Consider the following 25752-nt stretch of genomic DNA (forward strand, 5'->3'; position numbering starts at 1 on the left):
TATATATCAAAGAACTGGGCAATGTAATGTCACGAAAATAAAGAATAACCCTCACAAATAAACATGAGGGACAAACTATTCTACACTGTTAAGCAGTCATTTCAACACCTGTGTCTCCTCTTTAGGACAAAATATACATGTTACTTTTCAGCAAAACACACACACACACACATTAATAAATGACAGATGTTGGGTTAACATTTTCCATGATCAACATACTGTGCGTTAAATATTAACAGCAAAGACTGTCACCCAGATGTGTTGAAAATGGAAACCCTGTGAGTGTCTGTACAACAGCGATGCTCAACTAAAGGCCATGGGGCCAAATCTGGCCCACAATAGCGTGCTGGGTGGCCCTCTGACCATTTTATAATTCATAACAAATATGAATTGATTCATGTGGGACATTTTTTAATTCAAATTAGTATATGTTTAATATTGTCCCTTGGCTGTTACTTGGGAAGTTGCATATTAGCCTATCAGCGATCTGTGGAGTACACAGAAGCGGTGACGATGCTGCAACTGGATTTGCCTCCTGAGGCAATAAGTAAAGGCAGCAAACGTAGGAACGAAAGGTTGACAATGAAAACAGGCAATTCAATGAAAAATGGGGGGATGAATTTGCCTGTATTTTGCCATCTCATACAAATCCCAATAAGCTGTACTTAATTTGTAGGGCTGTCCCATAATAGTCGACTTAACTGTAAGGTTGGTCTTAGTCAACCCAATTTTCATTAATCGGATAGTCACAGAAATGTCACCAGAAGGAAAGTATCAGGATATTGTTGCAACACGGATCCTTTCTTTTGTAACACAGCGCTTCTGAAGGACTGTTCACGAGCATTTCTTTTTGTGAAGCTGTAAGTTTTTGAACAACGTGACTCGTGTGATGTTATACTGTACTAAATGTCTCCTTGCTGGTTGTTCCGACACATTCAGAGTCATTACCCCTTTTTCTGTTAGCATTTAACAGGCAGCTGTTAAAATAGATATATTTTAAATTAAGTTAATATCATAAATGTTCAACAACTAGTCAGCTAATGGCTTGAACTTACAACTAGTTGACAAAAAAACTCTTAAGTCGGGGACAGCCCTATTCATTTACCAAATAACAATTGCTGTGTGCGAGGTTGCTAATATCCGAGTCAAAACGTGCTAGTTTCAGTGCAGCGTGGGAATCACGACTTTAAAGTTGCCTTATTCTGCCTGCATCAACAATCTCAATGTTTATTCATGTTATCTAATACATATGATTAATAATGTTTATTAACTGGCCTCTGGCGGACCCCAAAAAAAAAAAGAGTATACATAATATAAAAAAAAAAAAAAAGGGGGAAAAAAAAATAAAAAAAAAAATAAAAAATAAAAAAAAAAAAAAACATCTTTTTTTTTTTTGGCACTTTCATCACTTTTGTGAACTTTCTCTCTTTTTTACCTTCACTCAATCAGTACAAATTACGTTCATCTACAACTATTTAGCATCAGGTAAACACGCCTTGGAATAAATGTGATAATGTAGTAATTCAGATTATGTTTTCTTTGTTATATCGACAAGCTAAATGTAAATTATCTGCAAAATATTCAGTGGTATAATGCAGTTCCACTTCTGTATTTACTTGGTTATGGTTGGTGCTAGTGTTAGCATGTTATGATAAGCACACAAGATGCACAAAATAATTCTGAAAGAAATGATAAGAAAAGAGATTGAGGAGAGCTTTTTCTTTTTTTATTTTTTTTTTTTTTTGGGTTTGGGTTAGTTTTTTTTTTTTTTTTTTTTTTTTTTTTTTTTTTTTCTTTCCCCCCTTTTTTTTTTTTTTTTTTTCCACACACAAAATGACATAAAATACAATTTTTACAAATAAAGTCAATAACATTCTACATTCTGTTTGATAAGCCTGCCCTTTTGCAAAATAATTACAATCTGTGTTTTATAGACAGGTTGACAGCAACTTTGAAGAATATAAACTTGATAAGGCAAAGCAGCTTTGTTACACACCTGTGAAGAATTCATCTTAACATCTGTCCCCAATATACAACCCATTCCTTGATACATGTTTAAAAAGCATCATACTGTAAGATTAGCCGCAGTGTTTCCTTGCATAACATCAACACAGAAAACCATTACAGCTGTTCTAACTGTGGATGAAAAAAGGCTGGTGTTAAAGTGTTAATCCTGAAGGTTGGCTGACACCTGTGGCGAGTGGTAGTCACATCAGGTTACACATGTAACCTAAATTGTTTCATCCAACATGAAAAATGCAGCGTGGTCTTTGGAGGCAACAGCATGACAGATATTCATTTGAAGAATCTGTAGAGCTATAATCCCAAATAAACAAACACGGACTCCTAACAGATATTTAACCAATATGGAGTATATTAGGAGAGATAACCCAAGGGTAGAAATTATGACCTGATGACTGTCTTTTAAAGAAGGAATGTCAGAAATTGCCACAGCTTGGGCTACATTACATTACATTATGGTGTAATGTAATTTCGTGCATATTTAGAGAGGACAAGCTGAGCTTCTCCTTAGCAATCAGCCTTTTCCACAGCAGACATTTTGACAAGAAAGTACAAGTGTTATGTATAACATTGACAATGGCTCTGTTCTGTTTAGGTGTGTAAGCAAACAGCGCTATTGAGCCAGCATGCACAACACTGGGGCTGAAACTGGAACAACTACAGTAGATGAAATCCAGTCATGACATCATAACATGTTTTAACATTTTGGAACAAGTTGCACGATGTTTCTGAATAAGTAAATAAGTAATAGTAATAAGTAAGACTACAGAAAGTAGAAGTTGAGATTTAATTACAAAATATTTGTTTGGCGGATCTAAAGGGGAACTCCACAGATTTTAAACATCATAGTGTGTTGTCTTGGGGAGTATTTCTGCACATGTGAAAAAAGTTGTATAGAGCCTTTATAAAACTTTTAAAATGATGATAAATTGCTTCAAGTGATGTCACTTGAGTCAGCATTGGTTGGGGCTGAAGACTACAAGTTTGAAAATGAAATAAAATGTGGGGTTGTAGAGAAAGAAGAGAATTTACCAGACCTTTGTAGCCTCCTCCTTGATCTCTGCTCAAGGCTATCTGCTTGAGGCTATGATAGCTGCTACTAGCATAAATAACATAACACACAATATCTGTCTGAAGTGTCTGGTTCTGCTGCAATCATTTTTTTTTAATCCCTTTTTTAAACTGTCTATCATGACTAAATGTTACAGGAGTACAATGCTGAATCAGTGGTGCACTTTTTTAAGGCAAACTGCTGGTTTGTTTGGGCATTACACTAAGAAGCTGAGCTAATAGTTAATTGTGAAACAAACTAAACAAACTCTCATGTGGTTGTGCATCAGGCACTACATATATAAATACATACACAGTTACAATTTACAGAAATAATTAAGAGAATACAAGTGTGTACACCCACTATTGGGTAGGAACCGAAGGATGAACCATTGTTTGTTGTTAGTCAGATAGCCAAAGCCTCTTCTTACCAACATGCACAAAACATTAGGTGCATGTATTATTTCCAGTGGATACTTTTTGGGAAATAAGCTTATTTGTTTTATTGTAGAGATTTAGATGATAATATCAACACTAATGTCAAATATATGCAGTAACTATGGAGCTAGAGCTGGGAGTTGATGTGGATTGAATTTGTTTTCACATAAAGGATTAACACTTTCCATCCAAATGATGAGAACAAAGTAAATAGATATTATTTCATATGCCATGTGTGTAGTACGTGAAGCAAGAGAAACGTGTACCTTTTGGTCTGTAACATTCATAGAGGTCACAGCAAGCCAAGAAATAACTTGGAAGTTGAGGCAAAATAGGTTTTAAACAGACAGTGGAATGGGGAAACTGGGACATGAACCTTTGCTCAGGCTCATTTTAAAATGACAGATAAGGAATTCATCTTTCCGTGTTTATCAAACGCATGCATCCTGGACGATTGCAGTGGTCCTGAAAATGAGCAGATGAAAATGGTTTCTAACTTTGCTGTTGCCTATGAGTAACAGTCCAGCCACAGATTTGTGGGTATTTGACAACCTGTCAGAACGCTGCCATCATCCAGTTGTGGTTTGCAAACCAGTGGTTGAGAAAAAACTCTTAGTTGGCTGAAAATCTGACACGTAGAAGAGAATCATAAACTATATTCATTCTAATGTCCAGAGCTAAAGATGAAGGCAACTGAAGCTACAAAATGAACATAGAAAATACAAAAAACAGAAACCACAAATCTTCACTGGAGCTGGAGTCACACAACCGTTTGAGTTAAGACCTAGGAAGAAAAGAAAAAATGGTATATGAACCATAGAAAGCATATTTTCCTTTTGAGAGAACATTAATAAAGTAGCATAGAGACAGCCCATACCACTGCAAAGGTTGCATTACAATTTTAATTGGTCATTTTAAAAATACAAAAAGTACATAAAAGTATGACAGTAAGATAGGTTAATATGCAGATTAACTCATATTTGGGCTTTCTACAGGGACACATACAAGTCAGACTTAATGCTACAGAGGTAAGGTAATTTAAATATATCAAATTGCTTTAATGCTACCCACAACCCAAATGCCACCAAAATCATCACTCGGAGTTCATGTGTATTATCCAAATTTGGTTGCAGTCTCACTTTTTAGAGTTAAGGCAACTGACGTCAAGAAAGAGAGAGATGAAATTTGTATTAGTAGTGGTGAAAAACAAATAGCAAAACATTTAAATGTAAATCCACATGAGGTACCCTTTAGCGTCTGTATGAAACACCAGGCTTCAGTGTAAACTATAGACTGAATAATAAACAGTGGAAATCTGTAAAACAAAAACATTTGTCAGAAGCCGGAACTTCCTACTTGACACAATAAAAAGCACATTCACCCACCAAGGTTCATGTCCCATGTGAAACCAAAAGTAAATGTTGAGTTTTTTTAAGTTTTTTATTTAGGCTACATTAGGTTACGTTAAGTCTGTCACATGACTTGCAGCAGAGTAGTTTTGGTGCCTAAACCTAACCAAAATGTTAAAAACGTCTTTCTGGCAGACAGGATTTGTGGTAGCCTTGTCTGTTTGATACAGTCGCTAAAGGGTGCCATGTGCGTCTGTATGAGACGCTGAGGGGGCGTTGGTATTCGACGACCCTAATGAGAACAAAAGGTTGGAAATGGACGACATATTTGGATAAATTAGTTAAAACCAGGACACTCAAGAAAACAGTTTTGCTGATATCCTCACATTTCAGGAGTTATTAGTGAACATGTATTGTTTTGTAAATGGCCACATGGTGGCACTATCAAAATGTTCCATCTAGGCCCATTACAGAACCTTTTACCAAAGGTTACTGAAATCTGTTGCCAACACACAGCCACACAAAGAGGACTGAAAACACAACCTTGTGGACGGAGATGACTTTGTATACTCTGTGTCTCTTTTGCCTAGTCATGTGGTGCAGTCTTATTGCAATTTCTCTGTGTATTCTGAAGGCCTTGTTCAAGCTACGGTAAAGCTGATAAACAGTATCAGTCACACAGGGGATTAGTTACACAGAGTGCACCCGTCCCACTGCTTCCTTGCTTAATTCCAACTCCAATCATTTGCATGCTGCAGAGTATTTGAAACTTACTGGACATCTTTGGTATGCGGATGGGGCCACTGCTGGTGCCATCGCCCCCTTCGGTCAGAGCTTTAATCTCAATGAGGTAGTCCTCTCCAGAGGGGATTTGCAGCTCCACACTTGTCTTATTGGTTTCCAGTACAGTAGTCTTGCCGTTCCAGTTCTGACGATACACAACCTGGGAGGAGAGTGTGAATTCCTGGGGTGAACATTTCATTCTTCAGCCAAGACAGACAAAAATGAAACATTTATGACCTCTTAGAAATGGGATGTATGACTTCATTTGACATGTTAAATTAGAGTGTGAAAAACAAATCAGGCTAGAGAAGTGTGTGCAGCCTGATTTTGGTTATACAGCCCTTCTCTAGAGGAGGTAATGAATTCAAAATGCCTTATGCTGTGCTGGCTTGGCCCGATGACTCAATGTGGAGGAATACAGGCTTTTCAAAACAGGACCTCAGATGTCCTTTTTACACATTTAGTCATGTAATTTCATCTCCATCAGAATGCAGCATGATGTTTTATTTCATAGCTCAAAAGAAACATGCAGCACAGAGAGCCAAACTGTCAATTTAGCTTTAAAATCATGAAAAATATGTCAAAAGAATTCCCTTTTAATTCACTGTATTGCCTTTTGCCAAATTATTAAACCACTCCTGTCTACATGCACAGCATGCCGCCTTACAACAGAGCTTCACAAAAGACTTATCATTAAATGAGCAGGGCTGCATATCTCTGGAGAATAAATAAATATATATATATTTGTGGAAAGCATTATCAAAAACTGTTTTTCCACACAGGTAGGCAAAGTGGATCAAATATGATTCATTATTGTAAAGAGGAAGAAACTGAATTCAGTCTGTGGCATGACGCCTTTCATTTTATCACCTAGAACAGATCTTTTAATTTTGAAAGGCCAGACAGGGCCAATCCATAATGTAACACTGGAGTGCTGAGGTCTATCTTTCCACTGCAATGAGAAAGCCATTTATTGGGATGACAGCTGGTGAGGCTCTATTTGTTTCCCCAGTTCTGGAGTTTCTGCTATTACTCTGACAAACTCACCTTGTATCCTGTCACCTCAGACTCATTTTCCATCGCCTTGACATGTTCCCAATTTAGAAAGATCTTAGAGTTGGTCAGGTTCCACTCAATATTTCCCGGAGGCTGACTTGGAGCTGCAAGATATGTAATTATATAGACACAAAGTTCGCAAATGAATGCGTACACCACTGTCATCAATAGTATTCTCCAAACTAACTCCTCAGTCTGCCTTTATTTAATAGTCTGGTGTTGCAGCAGAATGCATTTCATGCTCTTCAACCTTCTGGAAGACACTGGAGAAAAATGGAGGTCAGGAAAAAAGAAGAAACTGCACACTCTTTGATTACCCTTTCATTTATGTGTGTGTGAAAACAGCTTATGAGAATGAAATGAAAAGTTCACCCTGAAGCAGCACAAAAGTGTTTACTGCAGCATATTTCAGTAGCTGGAAGTGGTTCTGACTTACTGTAAGTGGTACAGCTGAAACAACTTAGAATATAACATGAAACTAGAACTTAGCTGAAGTTGACAGAGGAATTTGCATGCTTGCTGAAGAGCAGTCTGACCAGGGGGAGTATAACAAATGAGTGAATAAATTGAATGAATGGAAATGAATAACGATAAAAATAAATATATGAGTGCTGTACTGAAGGCAGGCTTCATTTATAATTGCACTGAACACAATACAACTACTATGAGTAATGATAACAATAATAATATAATAATAATAACGATTTTAAAAACTGATTTGATGATTTTCTGATTTTCTCTTACCAAGCCCCTCTTCTTTGGAATTGTCTTCCTACCTAAATTCGCAACCCGGTCTAATCTAGTCTAGTTTCATTTCTGGGCGCGCTTGTGTCAAGGTCTGGTGATGTGGTGAAAAGAGCAAGAAAGTCCATATATAAAGGTGGTGGGATGGATTAATTAATTAATGGCATTAATCGCTGTTTGTGGCCCGTGTGAAACCAAACATACATTTTTGTATATTTTGCTAATGCTGCTCTTCATTGACTATGCTTTGTATTTAGTTTATCTCACATTTGTTTGTGTGTTTTGTTAATGTTGCTCATTGCTGTTTTTATGATACAGCCATTTGAGGCATGCTTTAGGATATAGGGCTATAATAAACTCCAACTTGGCTTGAATGCATATTTCTTTAGGGCTAATTTCACATTTTTTTAAATTTGAAAAAAAGTCAGGTGCCCATATGAATATTGAAACAGGATGTTTGTTTGTTTGTTTGTTTGTTTTCGTGTAATAAGTCCTCCTGTAAGAGATTCCTTCCAATTGCACTTTCAATAGAAGTGATGGGAGACTGAATTGAATTGTGAATCATTTAATGATCTGGCTCTTTACACATTTTTCTCTTTTGCTTTCACACAACTATCACATTAGGATCATGTTTTGCAAAACATTTAGCACAAGCATAGAAAGTGACTGCAGATTGTAGGTGAGAATCTTGTGCTTACATATTCTCATATTTTCAATCGTATTCCTAATGAACAGAAATATATTTCTCTGGTGTCGATTCATTCACTGTGTTAAGACAATGTTTGACTCTATAATCAGCATGAAGTCACCTGTAGCCTTGTCTTTGCTGAAACAAAAAACTGATGCAAAGAGAGTAGGAAAAGCAGTCAGAAGATTCAGATCTAAAAGAAGGGGAAGTGTCAGTTGGTGTTCAGCAACGAAAGCAGTTGAAGTGTCGTTTAAAGAGATGAAAGCGATCAAAATGTTGGTTGAATTGTAAATGATAAGAGCAAAATAAATTTCAGTTTCAGAGTTTGATGGCCAAAGTAGATGAAGTGTGGACATTTGAAGAGTCAGAGTCATGTGAGCAATTAAAATGTCAGTTAAAAGAATTGTGTTTCACAGGCTGAAAGAGGTTTGTATAAGTCTATCTTAAAACAATACTCATATGTTACATGTACATTGGAAAAGTCACTGGATGCTCTCCATGCTGCCAGTGAAGCAATCCTTTCCTACAGCTACAACCTACAGACACGTACCAGGTGAATGCAGTAAACTTATAGTTGTGCAGGTTTATTGTCAGCAACAAACCTTCATCTGACTACCAGGACATCCAATGCAACTTAATAAGTCAAAATTACAAAGATGTCATTTTGGACTAAAAACACTGTAACATTGGAAGATGTGCACTTGCTTTTGCTGGCTGAAGAATGCATTTTTCCCTGCCGTCTGTTACATTGGAGTCACATCAGGAAGGGATTGCTTCACACAGGCCAGGATTTTAGAAATGCTTAGTTTAAATTCTTCCAGCAGAACCCCAACCACCTAAAAAACGTACTACCTACCAACCAAACTTTGTAAAATGTCTCACATTCTATCATTCATGTAATTATTGAAAATATATTTGATGTTAATTTTTTCTATATATATTTTTTAAAGCCTTTTCTACACAGGTATTTAGGTCTCATAAAGAATATTACATTTATTTCACTTTATTTTTTATCTTTTTTGTTTGACTGTCAAATTTAAGATTTTTAGTCTAAAATATAGGAAAAGAAAATCTTTCACTCTCAATATTAGAATCAGCCTTAAAAACATCCATAATATGTATGTAAGTGTAGAATATAAACTCCACCTCATTAAATGTGACTAAACCCCCTAAATCCCAGAACAGAGGACATGACCTCAATGGTATCTCCTGGCTTCATGGCCAGACAGGAGAAATGACCAATAACTCTTTAAAGGGCTAAGCAAACAGAGAAACAAAGCACACCCTTATCTCCAGTGTGTGTGGACTCACGTGGTTTCTTGGTGGTGATGTTAAAAGGGGGGCTGCAGGGTCCAAGTCCAGCACTGTTTTGGGCTCTGACTGATATCAGATAGACTGTGCTGCCCTTCAAGCCAGAGAGCAGAGCTGTGTTGTTGATAATCCTCACTCTCTCCGCCTCACTCTGCCGAGATCCTTTCTCCCAGAAGAGCACCTGGGACCAAAGACACAAGGGTTACCACAGACCTCCAGCCATATTGGAGACAATTTGTCTTTTTCTATTTTTAAACTGGTTTAAGTGCAGGTGGCGGCAACTGAGCCGAGTAAAACCTTTTTTTAAAAATCAGATTTCCTACTAGGGGTGTAAGATAATATCAATAGACTTGAGTATTATGATATTTTGTTTTCTGATACTGTATGGATTGACAGAAACACTGTATCAAACCCCTAACCACTTGTAAATGTAACCTGAGGGCTTTGATGTTGGGTGTATAAATTTAAATGCATATCCCCACTGTTCTGATTAAATTAAAAAAGTCAACTTAATTGCCTTGCTTGCAGTATCGCAATATATCGCAATATACTGAATCGCAACCCCTTGTATCGTCAGATTTCATCAGAAATCAGAACATGAAGTCCTAGGGCACACACGGAGATTTAAGGAACATTAAGGATTCATTAAGTTGTAAATGTGGGTTCATCTAGGTTTAAGTCCTTAATATGCTGAAGCAGTGATTCTGTAGCTTGTACTTAAAAGGAGAAGGGGAAAAAATAGTTCCATACTATCAGCTCAGATACTGTAGGTCCTGAGGCAGTCCAACACACATTTTCAAACTACCAAGTGATACTGTATCTGACAATCAGCAATACCAAAAGCAGCACTGGGGAGTGAGGAGTACAAGGATAAGGAGCTTGTTAGAATCTGTATTCATAGGGAGATCATTTATGACCCTAACACGAGACAGGAAAACCAGACAGGAAAATGTCAAACAGATGGTTTGAGAGTAGGTACTTATTCAATTGGCTGCACACGGGTTTTCGGGGATCTTGCTTGGGAAAGGCAGATTAGTGACAGGGCCTGAAGTTGCTGATAACAGATGCATCTAGGGTGGTTTTCTTTTTTCACCAGTGGTTTAATTATAGCAGTTTTACCAGCACTTGGGAAACTATTTAAAATACCTAAGCAGAAGAAGAAGTTTCCAGTTTTAAAACCACTTCTGCTCTTAAAGTGCCACCACTGTTTTAACTATACCAATGTTTGTGTGTAAATCACAAGTATTTAAATATCGTAGCAAGTTTAAGTTTCTGTATTGAAACTAGTGGGAAGTATCAGAGGTGTATCCCCCTTCCCTAAACAGGAATTGTCCAATAATAGCTTAGCAACTGTAACTAAGGCTTGTCAATTTTTCTATTTCTTCACACACAGAAGCAGTGTGCATGGAGCTGTGATCAGAGGGATACTCTGCATTTAAAGAGTTTGGAGGCTTGTGTCCTTTTCACCACCTTTTCAAACCCCCAAAATACAGCCGAAGTGTAAGGAATGGATTAAGCTGTGTATTAATCTGTGCTAACAACAGCTGTTGATGAAAAGGTTACTGCTGGTTCTGATAGAGAGGGATAAAATGGCTGATCGTAGTATATATGCATATTTATATATATTTCATATGAATCAGCCGGATACATTAAAATATATGCCTATATGAGATGGGGTTAGGGTAAATACACACCCTCGACCCCTAGTGGCCCCTATGTCCCAGGCATTGTCAATTAGTTTTTGATAATTTCAAGATTGGTAGAAAATGTTTACACTATAGTCCAATATCTTCTGTCTAACTATGGTTGGTCCTGCATTATTAATCTTGTGGCCCTGGTCCTTGCAGTGGGGCCCTATGTCAAAAGTTAGTTTTAATATCTTTGTTATTTTAGTTTATACTGTGCTCACATTGGGAAAATAATTAAGCTGTCGTGTGTAGTGCTGCTGTGTATTATGGACTTGATGGATTTGAATTAGGCAAGAGATCAGGATACTTTTTCCCTGGGGCCCTAACAGGTTAATCCTGCCATGAGTCTTTTATAGCTGTGTATAGTTTTGATGGTGATGCATGCAGCTTCAAAAGTTTGCAGTTCAAAGTGTTGAGACGTGGAGGTGAAGATTGCTTTAGCATTTGATAGTTTCTCAGTCTGTTAACACTTGGAGCTCCCTTTAGGTCTTGTGCATTCAGACAGTGAAGGTGTATTCAAGTGCTCCTGCTATTTTTGTTCATGTGGGTGAAGCAGTGCTACAAACCAAAAGGTTGGGTGAAGTGGGAAAAAATTGAAGGGTGTGGTGATGAGTCATTATCCTCTCAGCCCGTCACATTACTTCTCTCATACCTTTCAAACAGCCCTTCCAATCAAAATGGCATATGGCAAAAATGTCACTGAGGAGAGACGGTGACTTCAAGAAGAAAATAGTTTCTTTGCTTTGATGGTAGTTAGGTAAGATGTGACTGGATGGCACCTCAAATCTGCAGACAAATGTTGATGGTGTGGGTTGTTTTTTACTACTTAAATTACTTTTCCTCACCTGCTGGTTTATATGTATCAGTTTCTATAAAGGGACCTGTGGACACAACCTACTTGTTTTCAGAAACAGAGTCCAAGCTGACTTGAACATGTATTTGTCATCTTCTAACACATCAAGCAGACATGTTAGAGGACACTTCACTGAAATCAAAGGCACTGCTGGCGATTTCTAAATGATATTCTTTGACCACCATGCATGGAAAGCCCTTTGGGGCCAATCTACCCTGCTGGGACAGATTGGCGGAGGCATACAAGAGCCTTCTAGGCTCTATGCTCCACAGTTGGCTCCTCAGCTGCTGGGGGGGTGGGCTGCGATGCAGGATTTCAGCAGTTCAGATTGTAGTACTGTTTCTACTATCAACCTGATTCTATGAAAAGTCTTCTTTTATGATTTGGTGCCATACAAATACAATTTAATTGAATTGAATGTGAAAAAGAACAAAGGGGATATCCATCAAAAAATGCACCCACACAATGAAACATATTGTCCTTTCTCCAGTGGCTTCAGTCCTGCATGAAAACATACTCAGAGGGCGTCCTAGAGGCTATGTTTCAAGTCACTTCAGTCACTGTTTGTGTAAACATCACAGGAATCAGTAGTGTTGGTGCTGACAGATTCTCCAGAAACAAATCATTTGCAACTGGTTTTAAATGGGACCGACTTCTTGATTCCAATCACTAAAGGCCTGTGATAGAATACATTTTGGCAAAGCACTGTGCTCTGGCACAGTGTGTGAATAGAACGTTATGAATGGGCTATGCTCGAGTTTCACTGTTTCCCTCCCTCTTTGGCTGGAGTGCGGGACTCTCATGAGGCCGCGGGCTTCCTCTTCTGGGACATTCAAGAGCAAATACAGAAGGAGTTTATTTCTGGACAACAGATACAAAAGTTTGTATTCCAGCTATTTTCTGTGACTCAGGAAAAACAGGTTTGTTTTTCTTAAAGGTCTGGTGTGTAACATTTAGGAGGCTCTATTGACAGAACTGGATATATTCATAGGTATCTTTTCATTAGTGTATAATCACCTGAAAACAAGAATTGTGTTTTTGTTACCTTAGAATGAGCTGTATTTATCTACAGAGAGAACGGATCCTCTTCTACAGAGTCTGCCATGTTGAACCGCCATGTTTCTACACTGGCTGTAGATAGGGGCTTTTCGTGCTTTTTACAGCCACCGTAGTTTCTCCTACACGCTTAAAATGGGAGGGGAAGGCGAGGCCACTGCAATTAGAAACTACGCTGCTAGATGACAAAATATAGATTAAATCCTACACACTGAACCTTAAAGTGCTACCAAATAAGCCACTATTGTATAATTTGAGACAATTAACATGGCTGACCTGCTAAAGGGGCCATTGATGATAAGCCGTTAGTTTAAGATAAGATAAGATAAGATAAAATATTCCTTTTTTATCCCCCTTAGGAGAAATTCAGTTTGACACAGCAGCAATAGGGCAAAGTAGTGCAAAAAACAGAGAACAAATAATATCACAATAAAAATATTACTAATATCATTAATATTAGAAGATATAAAACTAAGTATATACACTATGCATTGTTCAAGTAGGACATGGAGTGCAAAATATGAGCAGAAAATCAAACTTGACTAAAACTAAAAAACTAAAACTATAACTAAACTAAACTAAACTAAACTAAACTAAACTATTAAACTACTAAAGTGGAAATTAAATATAAATAGTGCAAAAGGCTTGTGCGTTGTAGGTAGGAGTTTTAAACCAGTCTTTGTCTGTGGGGGTTGGAGGTACTGGGTGCTGTGGCGTTGTGGAGTCTGATGGCTGATGGTACAAACGAACCTCCAAACCGCTTTGAGGCTCGGGGCTGGGTCAGTCTGTAGCTGAAAGTGCTCCTGAGCTGCCCACTCAGTGTAGAGAGGGAAGGGTTTGATGGTTTCCTTCCCTCTCAGTGTTCAGACAGCCCACACGTCCAGTCCCCCCACCACCGACATATGACAGGGGTTGTCCAATGAACAGTCTGTTGTCCTGTCCTGTGAGGGCCTCCGTGTGATCCGTCCAGTCCAGTTTATTGTTGAGTGTCACCCCCAGGAACTTGTAGGTGTCCACCATCTCTACCTTCTCCCCCCTAATCTCAACAGGGGAGGGGGTCCTCTTGCTCCGCCAGAAGTACACCACCAGCTCTTTGGTTTTTCCTGTGTTGAGCTGTAGGTGGTTCCTGTCGCACCATCCAATGAAGTTCTCAATCAGGTCTCTGTACTCCTCCTCCCTATCATCTGAGATACAGCCGACAATGGAGGAGCCATCAGAGAACTTCCGTAGGTGGCACGCTTCAGAGTTGAAGCAGAAGTCAGAGGTGTAGAGGGTGAACAGGAACGGTGATAGTACAGTTCCTTGGGGTGTGCCAGTGCTGCTCGTTACCACATCTGACAAGCAGCTGTGCAGTCTGACACACTGTGGTCTGTCAGTGGTCATTGCTTGAACAGATCATGTGGGACGCTCTCCAGAGAAATGACAGCAGTGGTCGCAAATTGAAACGGCTTAAAACCACCTAAATTCTTAGCACAGAGAAACGTAAAGGGGTCATAGTATCGTTTTCAGCCATAGCAGGCAGCTGATTTCAGCAAAAAACTCTAAAGCACTGCAAATGACCTGCCTAACACCAGTCTGCAAATAGAAAACTTTAGCAATTAGCTGGTGACCATTTAGCAGCTAAACAGACAGATATTTTGCTTAGGAGTTTGTGGAGAACAAAAAGAGAGCTAAAAGGACAATGAATGTGGACTTCCATTTCCTAGGTGGTGAGAAACACAATTCTACGTGAATGATAATGTTGCTCCATAAATGCTGGATGAGTAAATAAACCGCTGTTTGCAAACATGTTTGCCATGTAAACTTAAAATGTGATAATCACCTGTGTGTTTACAGCTATTTCAAGTGCCCTCAAAATGGCCATCAATTATTGCAGACTGTAAAAGTTTCAGTGCACCTAGTGACCACTCCATCTAGACAGGAACTCGTCTGCCTGAGGGAGGAAGAAGTCTTGGCATGAGGAACAATTTCAGGATGTGTGTGGGGACCCTGCACTTCTGGGAAAACAAACATCTATGGCACAGATGTGCTAATAAAAATGACTGCGGCAGCCTGCAGAGTTGGCATAAATAAACTTCCAGAAAGATACTGGCAATGAAACTTCACATTTGCAACTTAGAATGTGGAATATCTTCTGGGACCATGTTGGAAGTGTTTTACAATTCCTTTTTTTCCCCCTTTGTCTCATAATCCATGAATAAAATCAATCAATTAAAATCTTGGTCTAACCAAGTCCTAACAACCACCTGTAAATGGTCAGCTTGTAGAATCTCAAACATTGGTAGTATAATTTTGCTGCCTCGTCAGCTCATTTAAGTACCACCATCTAATTGCCCCATCAGTCTAATTGCAGTGAAAACTACTCTAGACATTATCCAAATAAATGATGCCCTTAATGAGACACATCTTCTGGAAAAACATCTTATATGGTTACAACAAAAGCAGCTTTGTTGTCTAATTAAATCTCAGCCAGTCACGGTTACGGTTAGCCCAAGGCTAGAAATGCAAGCGGAAAAAGCCCTGTAGGTCATAGATATTACATTCACATATGTTTCTCTCCAGCAACATCTTGCACCATCAATCAGTATTTCTTAAGTTAAATCAGTAGAGTATTGACCAAATCCATTACATCAACTTTTTTTTTTTTTCATTAGTTTAAATTTTTCTGTAAGCATTCAACAGAGGTGAAAATTCAGAAACTACATAACTAGGTAAATATGAACTAAGTCACTCTAAAAGCAGACACAGCATCTGTTTATCCAGATTACAATATTTGATAATTAGTGCCTATTATTTTGCACTTGCTATATTACTCAAATTAGAAACCAAAGTGAAACATAACTGACTGTCTGGGTGCTGTAGCAGCTTTGTGCAGTACACTTGTTGGCGTTGTGCCCAACCTCTGCAATTCAAATTAATTCACTAAAACATAATTTGAGAGGCAATTAAGCTTAAATATTATAAAATAGAATATATGTAAGAAAGAAAAACACTCAGTGGTTTTACTTATTTTGGAAAAGTTTGTCATTATGAGAATTTGAATAAATATCTACCCACATGTTGTCAGATTGGCCGGGTCCACCCAGCTGCAAAAATAGTGCTTAAAAATTGAAATCCTACAGTGAGATCATTAAATACATGTGTTTATATATTACATTCATATTGTTGATGATTTTTTATATTGGAGCAAAATGTGTAGTTAGTTACCCGCTGTTTAGCATGAATATTCCCGCAAACTGCTCTGTCTGGCTCCCAAACACCACGGTGCTTCAAACCCCTGTTTTACAACAAGGTGTGTACCAAACACTGGCAATGACCTTAAAGCTTCTCAGCAGAGGTCAGGCCACCTGGGTATACCCTACCTTGTAAGATATCTGGGGTTTAGGAGAGAATGTTATTTTTATCTAGGTTTTCCACAGTCAAATCCCCAGAGAGTGTTTGTTGTAGAGGATAGTGATGTATGATGTTCACACTTTATTTTATTTATTTATTTTTTTTAATAGCAGCTCTCAGACAGCCTTGGTATTGAGTCTGGGACTGGGACAGCTGCCAACAGACCTCTTCATTCTCTAGATTAGCCTGTGAAAAATCTGCCGCTCCGACTCATGCAGTATTTTAATGTCAGAATATTTCCACGTTGTCCCCATCGGCGGCTGTATTCAAATGAACGCCAGCTTATTGTACTGTCAGTCATTCAGGGATTAATGTCTACTCCTTGTTTGAATATTCCTTGTAGCACTATTATTTCAACTTTTCTTTTTCATACCTCATATGCGATGATCTTCTCAGTGCTGGACCCGGGGGGAATTGGTTCCCAGTACACCTCGATTTCAGAGGCTGACATAGCGCGGGCCCATACTCTTGATGGCGCCTCAGAGGGCTCTAAATACAATAGATCATGAATTATGCATGCTTGCAATTAAGAGTGAAAATAAATGTTTTTCTTGAATGAACATGATCAACTTTATTTCTCACCTTCATCTGCAGAAAACACGGTGACGACGCGGCTGAATCGCCCCTCTCCCACACTGTTGTAGACTCCCACTTTCACTTCAAACTGGGACAGAGGTGCGATGCTGTCGTTCCTGTAAATATATCTTGATGCGTCAGGTGATGCCAGCACTGTCTGGATCCAGGTGCTGCTGCCAAGTGGGCGGAAAGCCACGACATAGCCAAAGTCCTCTCCGCTCTGCTGTTCCTCTGGAACCGGCTGAGATAAGGACAGAAAGTTACGCCTTTGACCCAAACAACTGTGAGCAGAAATGTAATTAGGAAGCTGTAAAAAAAGTAGAAATAGTGTTTTATGTCTAGCAAACTATTGAGCAAATACAGCATCTTTCTGTTCTGTGGAGCACATCTGAAAAATGTAAAGTTGTCACCTGATTCTAGATTTACACATGGAATTTACAGTAGCTCCCTATCTCCTTTTTGATTTACACAGCAGAGGCTGTCGGCGGGCAGCAAATCAGAAAAAGCTCTGCCTTTAATTAAAAGCCATTCCGCTGAAGCCTGGCCACTGCAGACACAGTAACTCTGCCAGAAGTCCATTCTCGTCAAAAGATTCAAAGAACGCTCCGTCACAATGAGTGCCCGCTCAGAAATGCCCATGATCCTCTTACCTCCCACATGATGACAAGTTCTCCTCGAGCTCCTCCACCACCACTCACACTGACTGGTGCAACCTTGGGAACTAAACAGGCACAAAGGAAACTTAATCATCCTTTGGTTTGAACCGTTATGTCTCAGGCAGGTGCAGAGGATTCTATTAAACCACACAGCTTAGAATGAGGTGATCACAGCCACTCTTTAGAGCTTCTTATTTACACAAAAAGGGTTCATCACACAGCAGAGGAATTAGGTTTTTGTTGACAGTGGCATTACCAGTCATGTACGGTGCCGTTATTAGCTGAGCACCGTATGTCAGCCCCATGTGTGAGGAACGGTGGGAAGCCTGTTCCCTTGTGATTCAACCAGCGGGATGGAATTATTCAGCTAACCTGCTCAAAATAGACACTTTCATGTGTTTGCCTCATGGCATTTGCGGGTAAGTCATTTTTTCCATTGATGCGACTATTAATTAATCATGGCTCAAGTTCCAAGGTGCTGACACACACAAGCTTAGTGTTGATACTTAAGTGTTTAATATGTATTTTTAATTTCCATGTATTTAGCATGTGACTGAGTAATCAAAGTTTTGGCATGAAAAGCGAACAACAGATTTGAAATGAGTAACATCACAGGGAGCACTGAAGGTAACAGTTAAATTACATTTGCCAAGTGGGAATGATTAATCTGTTATGAAGAGAAGCAACAAATTGAGAGGATACCTGCTGCTTTGGTTCGAATCTGTTTTGATGGCGTGCTGGGTTCTCCAACGCCAACACTGTTGATTGCCACCACCCTGAATTCATAATCCACCCAGGGGTTCAAATCTTTCACCGTTGCATGCATCATCTGTCCAGGCACAGAATCAGGAACTAGGATTAAAGAATTTAGAATTGAGATGTGTTTTGTTTTTTTGTTTTTTATGTTTTACTGAGGCACATTTCACATTTTGTCTTCAACAAATAATAATGAAACAGTTCAAAACCAGTGAAGTACATCAAAATGAAATGGTGACATTTGTTAATCTTTTAATACTATTCCAATCACAGCATGTTCAGGGAGTAAGCGGTCCACCAGCTCTACACGCTCTGCAATGATTGTGGATACTGCACAGCAACGGCTGCATCTCACAATGCAATTTTGCACATAAATGCAATTAATAAATAGAATTAATAAGCTGTCAGATGAGGTCGTTTCAGTTAAACATGGCTGACATTACTGAGCTAAACATCGGCCTGTAATCGGCTTGTTATGTTTTAAATCAGCCTCTTTCAGATAAAAGTGTAATCTTAAATAAAGCAGGGTTGAGGTTACGGAGGGATGAAATTAATTTATGTCTGAGGAAAAACAGGCATTTCACTTAATCAGCCTCTAATGATTATTTCTGCCAAATATTCTGGGAAGTAGTATGGAGGATAAGGACTCTGAATAGAAGGCTGATGTCTTGATATGTCCTTAAACTGACTTTATTTAACCAAGTGAGTTCAAAATAATCAGAATTCTATCTGAGAAAAAAAGGATTGAGGAAGACTGATAAAGGCAGCTTTAATAAGTTGTTATACAGGCTTTGTATGCCATTTCACCCTTTATTAGCAGACTAAAAGATACAGATGTCTTTTTATACTTTGTCCATTCCCTTTTGCATACAGTAGATGAAGAGAAACACAATATTACACATACCTTTCATAATAATACAAGGGGCAACACAGACTAAGTTGAAATGTGCATCAACACTGAACACTGTAAGTTTCACAAAAGGAGGATTTATTGTAGGGCTGCTGTAAGTAGATTGCATTAGTGCATTTGAAAAACTTGAGAAAACGTGTAATTCAGTTCTTGCTTAAAGTCTTTTACCTATGAACGTCAGGGACTGTGTTATTTCAGTGAATTTTTGGTCCTAACTGCTTCTAGTGTAGCTAATGGCGAGCACAATAAACATTGACACATTTTAAAATATGACTCTTTTTTTTTACTTGTGTGCAGTAAAGTTAGTTAGTTAATCTATTTTCAAAGGTTTGGTCGTGGCAGACACACACATTGTAGCTGTTTGAACAAGAGCTTGATGAAGCTTGAGAAATTACAGCACTGAAATGCCCAAAATATGTTGGTATTGGGCTTGAAATGTAAATCGTTATGTACTTGGGGTATCGTTTAAATGGCAGGGAGAGCCTAACAAAAGATACTTTGTGGTTGAATTGTGGGGAATTTAGGATCCAGTGTCTGTGCAGCTTGACCCACATAGTTACTACCTTAACCTTTACTGCTTCAGTTTTGATTATTCCTTTTCAATCTGTTTCTTATAAGCCCCCAAACCTAATGAAACTGCAATGCTAAATTGCTAGAGTACCCCTTTAAGGGAGTTTGTGTGTAGAAAAATGAATACAAGCTTGATGTATGTTATTGGATATTTTCAAAACTCTCAAATATCTGGACTGGCCCTGTAAAATCCAGAATGGGTTAGACTGAACAATCTGCACAGGGTTCTGTTTCCTTGTTGAGCTGCATCATGAATGAGAAAAAAAGATCCTCAAGTGAACAACTTTAACAATGGGATCCTCATCAGTTTTCTTTCTAACTAATTTCTTGTTGCTCAATGACCGCTCACTAAACAGACTTTCATTCATAGAAAGAGCTATGAAAGCCTTTCAGCCTTTCTCTGTTACAAGCAATGCATCTGAGAAACAGCCTCCCAAATGCACACAGACTCACACACAATAATGTAATTCCTCAGTATTGACTTAAATGCACTGAGAATAAGTGTTTGATGTTGGTGCAGCTGTTACCTGTTCTCACAGTCTGCCAGCCTATGGAGAAGGGGGTCCTGGCCTGTACCATGTACATGGTTACAGGGCTGTGGTTGTCAGGTCCAGAGCCCCAGGACAGTTGTACAGTGGTGTCAGTAATATCAGTCACCACCAGGCCCTCCGGGGCACCAGGAGGTCCTACGACATGCGGAAACAAGGACAGACACCTGCATGAGCCTCTCAGATCTCACCACAGGTGTTAAGTGATTCATGACCCATCTAACAACCTCAATTCAGGGCTAGTGGAGCTATAATTGGATCTATTGGGAGTGTCGGTCTAATCAATATACTGAATAGTGCAGTTCACCAGGAACTCCAGTTAGAACATATACTGAGTTAGTTTACTTGAGGACAGTGGGTTTTTTTCCTGTGCTAATACATTATTACTTTGCAGGTCATGAAAGTTCAGTTCTATGGTGTTTAAACTCTGAAAGAAAATCATCAATCATCAAGTGAAAGGAACATTTAGAAAGCTCCAGAACCTGGTTGCCCAAACTACCTACCCAAGAGGAGAAAATCATTATTTAACAATAACCAGGGAGACCAGTAGAGGAGAGGGATTTGGAAAAACAAGGCAGGATTTTGAATTGGGATCTCATAGAAATTAGAGAAAGCAGCATCATGAGATCAAACAAACAGGCTGGGACTTGGAAAACTGACATAAGATTTCGTGCTAAGCCCACAAATCTGCAAAAGTAGCACTGAGCCCTCAGCGGGACTACCTGCTGCTGGAAGAAGATCACTCGGTATCAACAATGCTTGGTTTCAGATTACACATACAGAAACATGCAATCTACAGCTGTACCATCTGACTTTGCCTGCAGACTGTTGATGCCATGCTTTGGCAATCTGAATCAACCAGACAACAGAATTATTATCCTACTTGGTGAGGCCGGTGTATAGCGGAGCATAATAATAAATCACCACACAACTCCAATTTATATTCCATGACCCTTTTGGAGCATACTGTAGTTCACTGCATCTGTAAGAATGAAAACAGCAGCTGTCCTTGTACTCACTTCCAGGGCTTGTCTTGGAGATTACGACACAAATCAAAATATTGTATCAGCCATTAAAGTCATACAAGCTGTGCTGAGAAGATGATCATGACACCAAACCATCTGATGAGTAAAGTGTGAAAGCATGTTCCGCAGCAGCAAGATAAACATTTGGTGGTGCTAATTCTCAAGTCAGGTGTCACTGAAACATTGAAGAATAAGAGGACACAACAAGATGATGTAATTAAAGGAACTCCAGTCAAACCTCAAACAGCAGAAAACCATGTTGAAAACATGATGGAAATGTGTTGTTTGTGCTGTTTTTCTATGCTTTTGCTCCACTGAAGAGACGCTTCATGCAAATACTGATTTATTCACTAAGTCTGATTCCATTGCACTTTCTTGCATTTTGATTTTATCAATACACCAAATTTCCAACTCAGACAAGCATTAAAAACTTTTTTGTGATATTGACTGTTTTATTTGGTTTACAGCGTTTCCACTCAGGTTTTTTTATGCTCAAATTGAAGAGATGGCGGCACCACGATTAAACAAAAATGACTGACCATAACAACTGCTACTTTAAAAAGTAATAGGTATAACCTTTTTGAGTAAGGATCACATAATACTCAATACTGCAATTCCAAAATGGTTGTTATCAAAAGTTACATGGGACTCTTGAATCTTGAATTAAATGAATCACTTATGCTTAGCACATCCACACTCAAATATGTGTGTGATGTAACTGAAGATACCTCGGTTTAATCATCAAATATATTCCTCCACAGAATATATGGTGTTGAATTTGTTGAAAACTTAAAAAGTGTTTTTCTTCTTGTATGAAACTAGTCTCTGATCTTTTTGGATATCCCTGAAGCTTTTCTGGCTTAAAGTTGAGTGTAATGATAGAGCTCACGGGTTAAAGGTACCATATGTGAGAATTGGCCAATTATCAAATTCATACCCCAAACAAATGGGGGCCAGCATATCACCAGAGTAACCGCCAACTTGTGCTAACTGTAGCTGATGTTAGCTAGTTAGCCCAATGAGTTGTGCAGCTAGCAGTCCTATTAGCTGTATATACTATATGTCTATAAGCTGACTCTGCCCGGACTGGGAGCTCAGAGCCCTGGGGGAGTGTTGGTGTTTACACCACTAGCACAGGAACTTAAGACCGCCGGGGGGAAGAGGTTTTCTGGCCCAGGGCAGGAGGGACCCAGCGGGGAAGGCTGGTGGGGAGCAGCCAGAGCTGGAGCTGAGAGAGCGGACACCAGAAGCAGGGTCAGCAGCCTCCCAGTGAACACTGCTCCAAACACAGCCTCCGGGAGTGATGGAGGCCAGTTTGACGACAGGGAATACAGTACCGGTGATTTACAGCGACTATAACCTGGACTCTGGGGACAACAAAGACATGGTGGGTTCAGGCAGGGACAGGAGAGGCATGAAGAGGGAGATGAGTGAGAGGAAGGTCAGACTTCAGTTACTTAGAGGCCTGAGCGGGGGGGTTACAGCAGGGTCAGTGCCACTGACGTCAGACTGGATGCTACAGTGACTCACTATGGCCCCTTGAGGTACAGTGTGGTATTAAGAGACAGGATAGGTTGACGCCATCTGGTTAGCCTGCTAACTACAGTAACTATCTCTGCAACACAACACAGATGTCTGATAAAACTGATATTTTATTCACAATGTGTTCATTATAGTTTATTTGTTCTTACATAGCACACCTTTAAAAACAGAACAGCAACACCAACTTTCACGGTGTCAATCTGAAAGTCTATTAAAGCTGCTTCTCTCTAAATCTCTGAAAACTGTCATCTTGGTGACACAGCTCTTATCTGACAGCAGAGAGATGTGTGTGTCATAATCCTAAGAAACACACACACACACTCAGCAAAAAAAGAAAAAAGAAATTGAAAACCTCCATAGAGACTGCAACAAAATGACAAGAAAAGAGGAAGAGGCATACCTCTGACAATTAAGTCTGCTGCTGCTGAAACAGTGTCAACTTCAGTGTGTACCATACACACATACTTCCCAGAATGCTTTAGCTGAATGTTCCTCACCATCAGGTCACCTGCAAATCCCTAATGACAAAGACACATTCGTATAAAAGCCTCGGAGAGGGAGAAAAACACCAGTGTAGCAAAGTCAAAGTAAAAAAAAAAGAAGTATGGAAAATCCTCGGAACACATTAAATTTCTTTCTCAGTCATATGCAGTAAATCCTCCGTAAAATAATCGTGGAAGAATTCACCACAGGACTGCTAGGGGAAAAAATGACATGACAGTCTAGCAAAACAAATTAATTCAGTTTTACATTGTAAGGAAGGCTACACAAAAATGACTTGTTCTGAAACAGCTTTTTCTTTGAATCAGTGTTGTGTTTATTTACCCTTACAGCTCAGATGAATGGTTCTAGTAAGAATTTTCAAAACTGCCTTCTGCACTTTACTGTTGTGTACTCTCTCTCTCTCACACACACACACACACAAGATTTTCAAAAGTTTTTCTCAGCAAAATACAGCGATTCAGAAATCAATCCCTTTGAGTAAAAAGCAAAGGCAAGTTAAACAGCTGTTGTGATTATGTTCACAGTGGAAATGTCAGTGCTGTACAGCGACTTCAGTGGGCCTGGTGAGCTCAACTAGAGGGAGCATAAATCTTCTGATTACAAAAATTTAGGCTCCTTTGTTCAGAGAGAAATTGATTGATTTGCTCATACAGTGAAATCACCTCTGGGCTGAAGAAATGTCATCCCTGTTTACAGGTTTTCCCCTCAGACACAACACACAGTAACATCTGCTGGTATCTCTGAATAACATGTACACGGTTTCTGACACATGGGCTCAAAGGCAAAACCCACCCAAAAGCAAGAATTCCCCTAGCACTTTAAAGTTCTCATTCAATCAGTTTGATCTATACTTAAAGGAATAGTTTGACACTGTGAGAAATACAGTATATTCGATTAGCAGATGGATACCCCTCTCATGACTGTGCATTATGGAGCTAGATCCAGGAGACAGTTACCCTAGCTTAGCATAAAGACTGGAGGCAATTACAATAATTGCTTTCCAGCACCTAAAGCTCACTAACTAAAGAAATATCCATCATTTATATATATCACCTATATCTATCCATTAAATATGAAATTAGAGCCAGAAGCAGCACCTTAGCTTAGCATAAAGACATGGGGAAAGGAAACAGCTAGCCTGGCTGTATGCAACCTCCAAGGCTTACTAATGAACACATTAGAGCTTGTTTGTTTAAAGCTGTAGCAGGTCCTTTTTTTTTTTTGGAAAAACAGCTTTTTGTCATCTTTGCTGAAACTTTCATTATATCCTGACGGTAGTACATGAGACAGATAATCTGTGAAAAAAATCAGGTTCCTCTGGCTTCTAGTGCTCCTAATAGCATTTACAATAATCCACCGGGCCTGAACAAAAACAACTAATCAGAGCAGAGGAAGATAGAAAGACACTTTGGGTTGGTGGCTTGAAGGCCATTGATTGTTAAGTCTGATTCCCAGCATTGATATTTGACAATCTGTGAAAGAGATCTTGAGATCCTGCTGGTTGCCGGACAAAACCCTCCCCCCACAAACTTGTGTTTTTATGCTTCAGTTTTTTGTATGGATTAAACAATTTATAATACAATATTAGTGGGTTTTAGAGGTGCCAGTAGTATTCTGGTTATTATTTGTGCTAAACTATGCTAACAGGCTGCTAGCTTTAGCATCCTATTTAACCATCACACATAAGAGTGGCATCCATCTTCTCGTCTCTCAAGTCTCCACGGAAATCTAAGAAGCATATTTCTTAAAATGTTGAACTATTCATTTAACATGTTGTATCTTGTTTGTTTAATGCTTAAGCAAACAGTTATGTAAAAACAACAGTTGGTGGATTTATGGGGAGTTAGGTGCTTTAACTATTTCTGATCAGAGAACAGCCAGGTGCAGGGACTTTTCTGGTTTATCCTAACACACTTCCACGGGTAAACTTGCACTGTGGGGTTTCTATGAACATGGAAAACAATAAGTGGGGATACTTTGACACATGTAAATTCCCCCTTAAACCATTACCCCCTAAACTGTCACTTTTCACTTTTTGTGCTTATCAAACACAAAGGGATATTATGTGTTATATGAGCTTCAGAGGTTTTAGTTAACATAATTTTGAACTTTGGAGAAAGCCAGGTTAGCCGTTTCCACCTGCTTTGATTTTTTTATGCAAAGCTAGGCTAATTGCCTCCTATCTCTAGCCCCATACTCAATGCCTAGACATGATAGTGGTATTAATCTTCCCT

The 25752-nt window shown here is 39.0% G+C and overlaps 1 protein-coding gene across 2 annotated transcripts in view; it reads right to left on the minus strand.

Annotated features, from left to right (window-relative positions):
• Window positions 1-1819: 1819 nt before the first annotated feature.
• LOC127372374 (contactin-4) overlaps window positions 1820-25752 on the minus strand; it is a 110355-nt gene continuing 86422 nt past the window's right edge. For both annotated transcript variants that reach the window (XM_051416023.1, XM_051416022.1), the window contains 10 exons: window positions 23415-23532; window positions 20427-20585; window positions 18366-18515; window positions 17658-17728; window positions 17014-17248; window positions 16805-16920; window positions 9442-9622; window positions 6690-6802; window positions 5634-5802; window positions 1820-4294 (listed from right to left, as the gene is read on the minus strand). In XM_051416023.1, the coding sequence (XP_051271983.1) occupies window positions 4188-4294; window positions 5634-5802; window positions 6690-6802; window positions 9442-9622; window positions 16805-16920; window positions 17014-17248; window positions 17658-17728; window positions 18366-18515; window positions 20427-20585; window positions 23415-23532 (1419 nt within the window). In that variant the 3' untranslated portion in view covers window positions 1820-4187. The remainder of the gene's footprint in view (window positions 4295-5633; window positions 5803-6689; window positions 6803-9441; window positions 9623-16804; window positions 16921-17013; window positions 17249-17657; window positions 17729-18365; window positions 18516-20426; window positions 20586-23414; window positions 23533-25752) is intronic.

This window comes from Dicentrarchus labrax, unplaced genomic scaffold (genome assembly GCF_905237075.1).
Source record: "Dicentrarchus labrax unplaced genomic scaffold, dlabrax2021, whole genome shotgun sequence".
Taxonomy (NCBI): Eukaryota; Metazoa; Chordata; class Actinopteri; family Moronidae; genus Dicentrarchus; species Dicentrarchus labrax.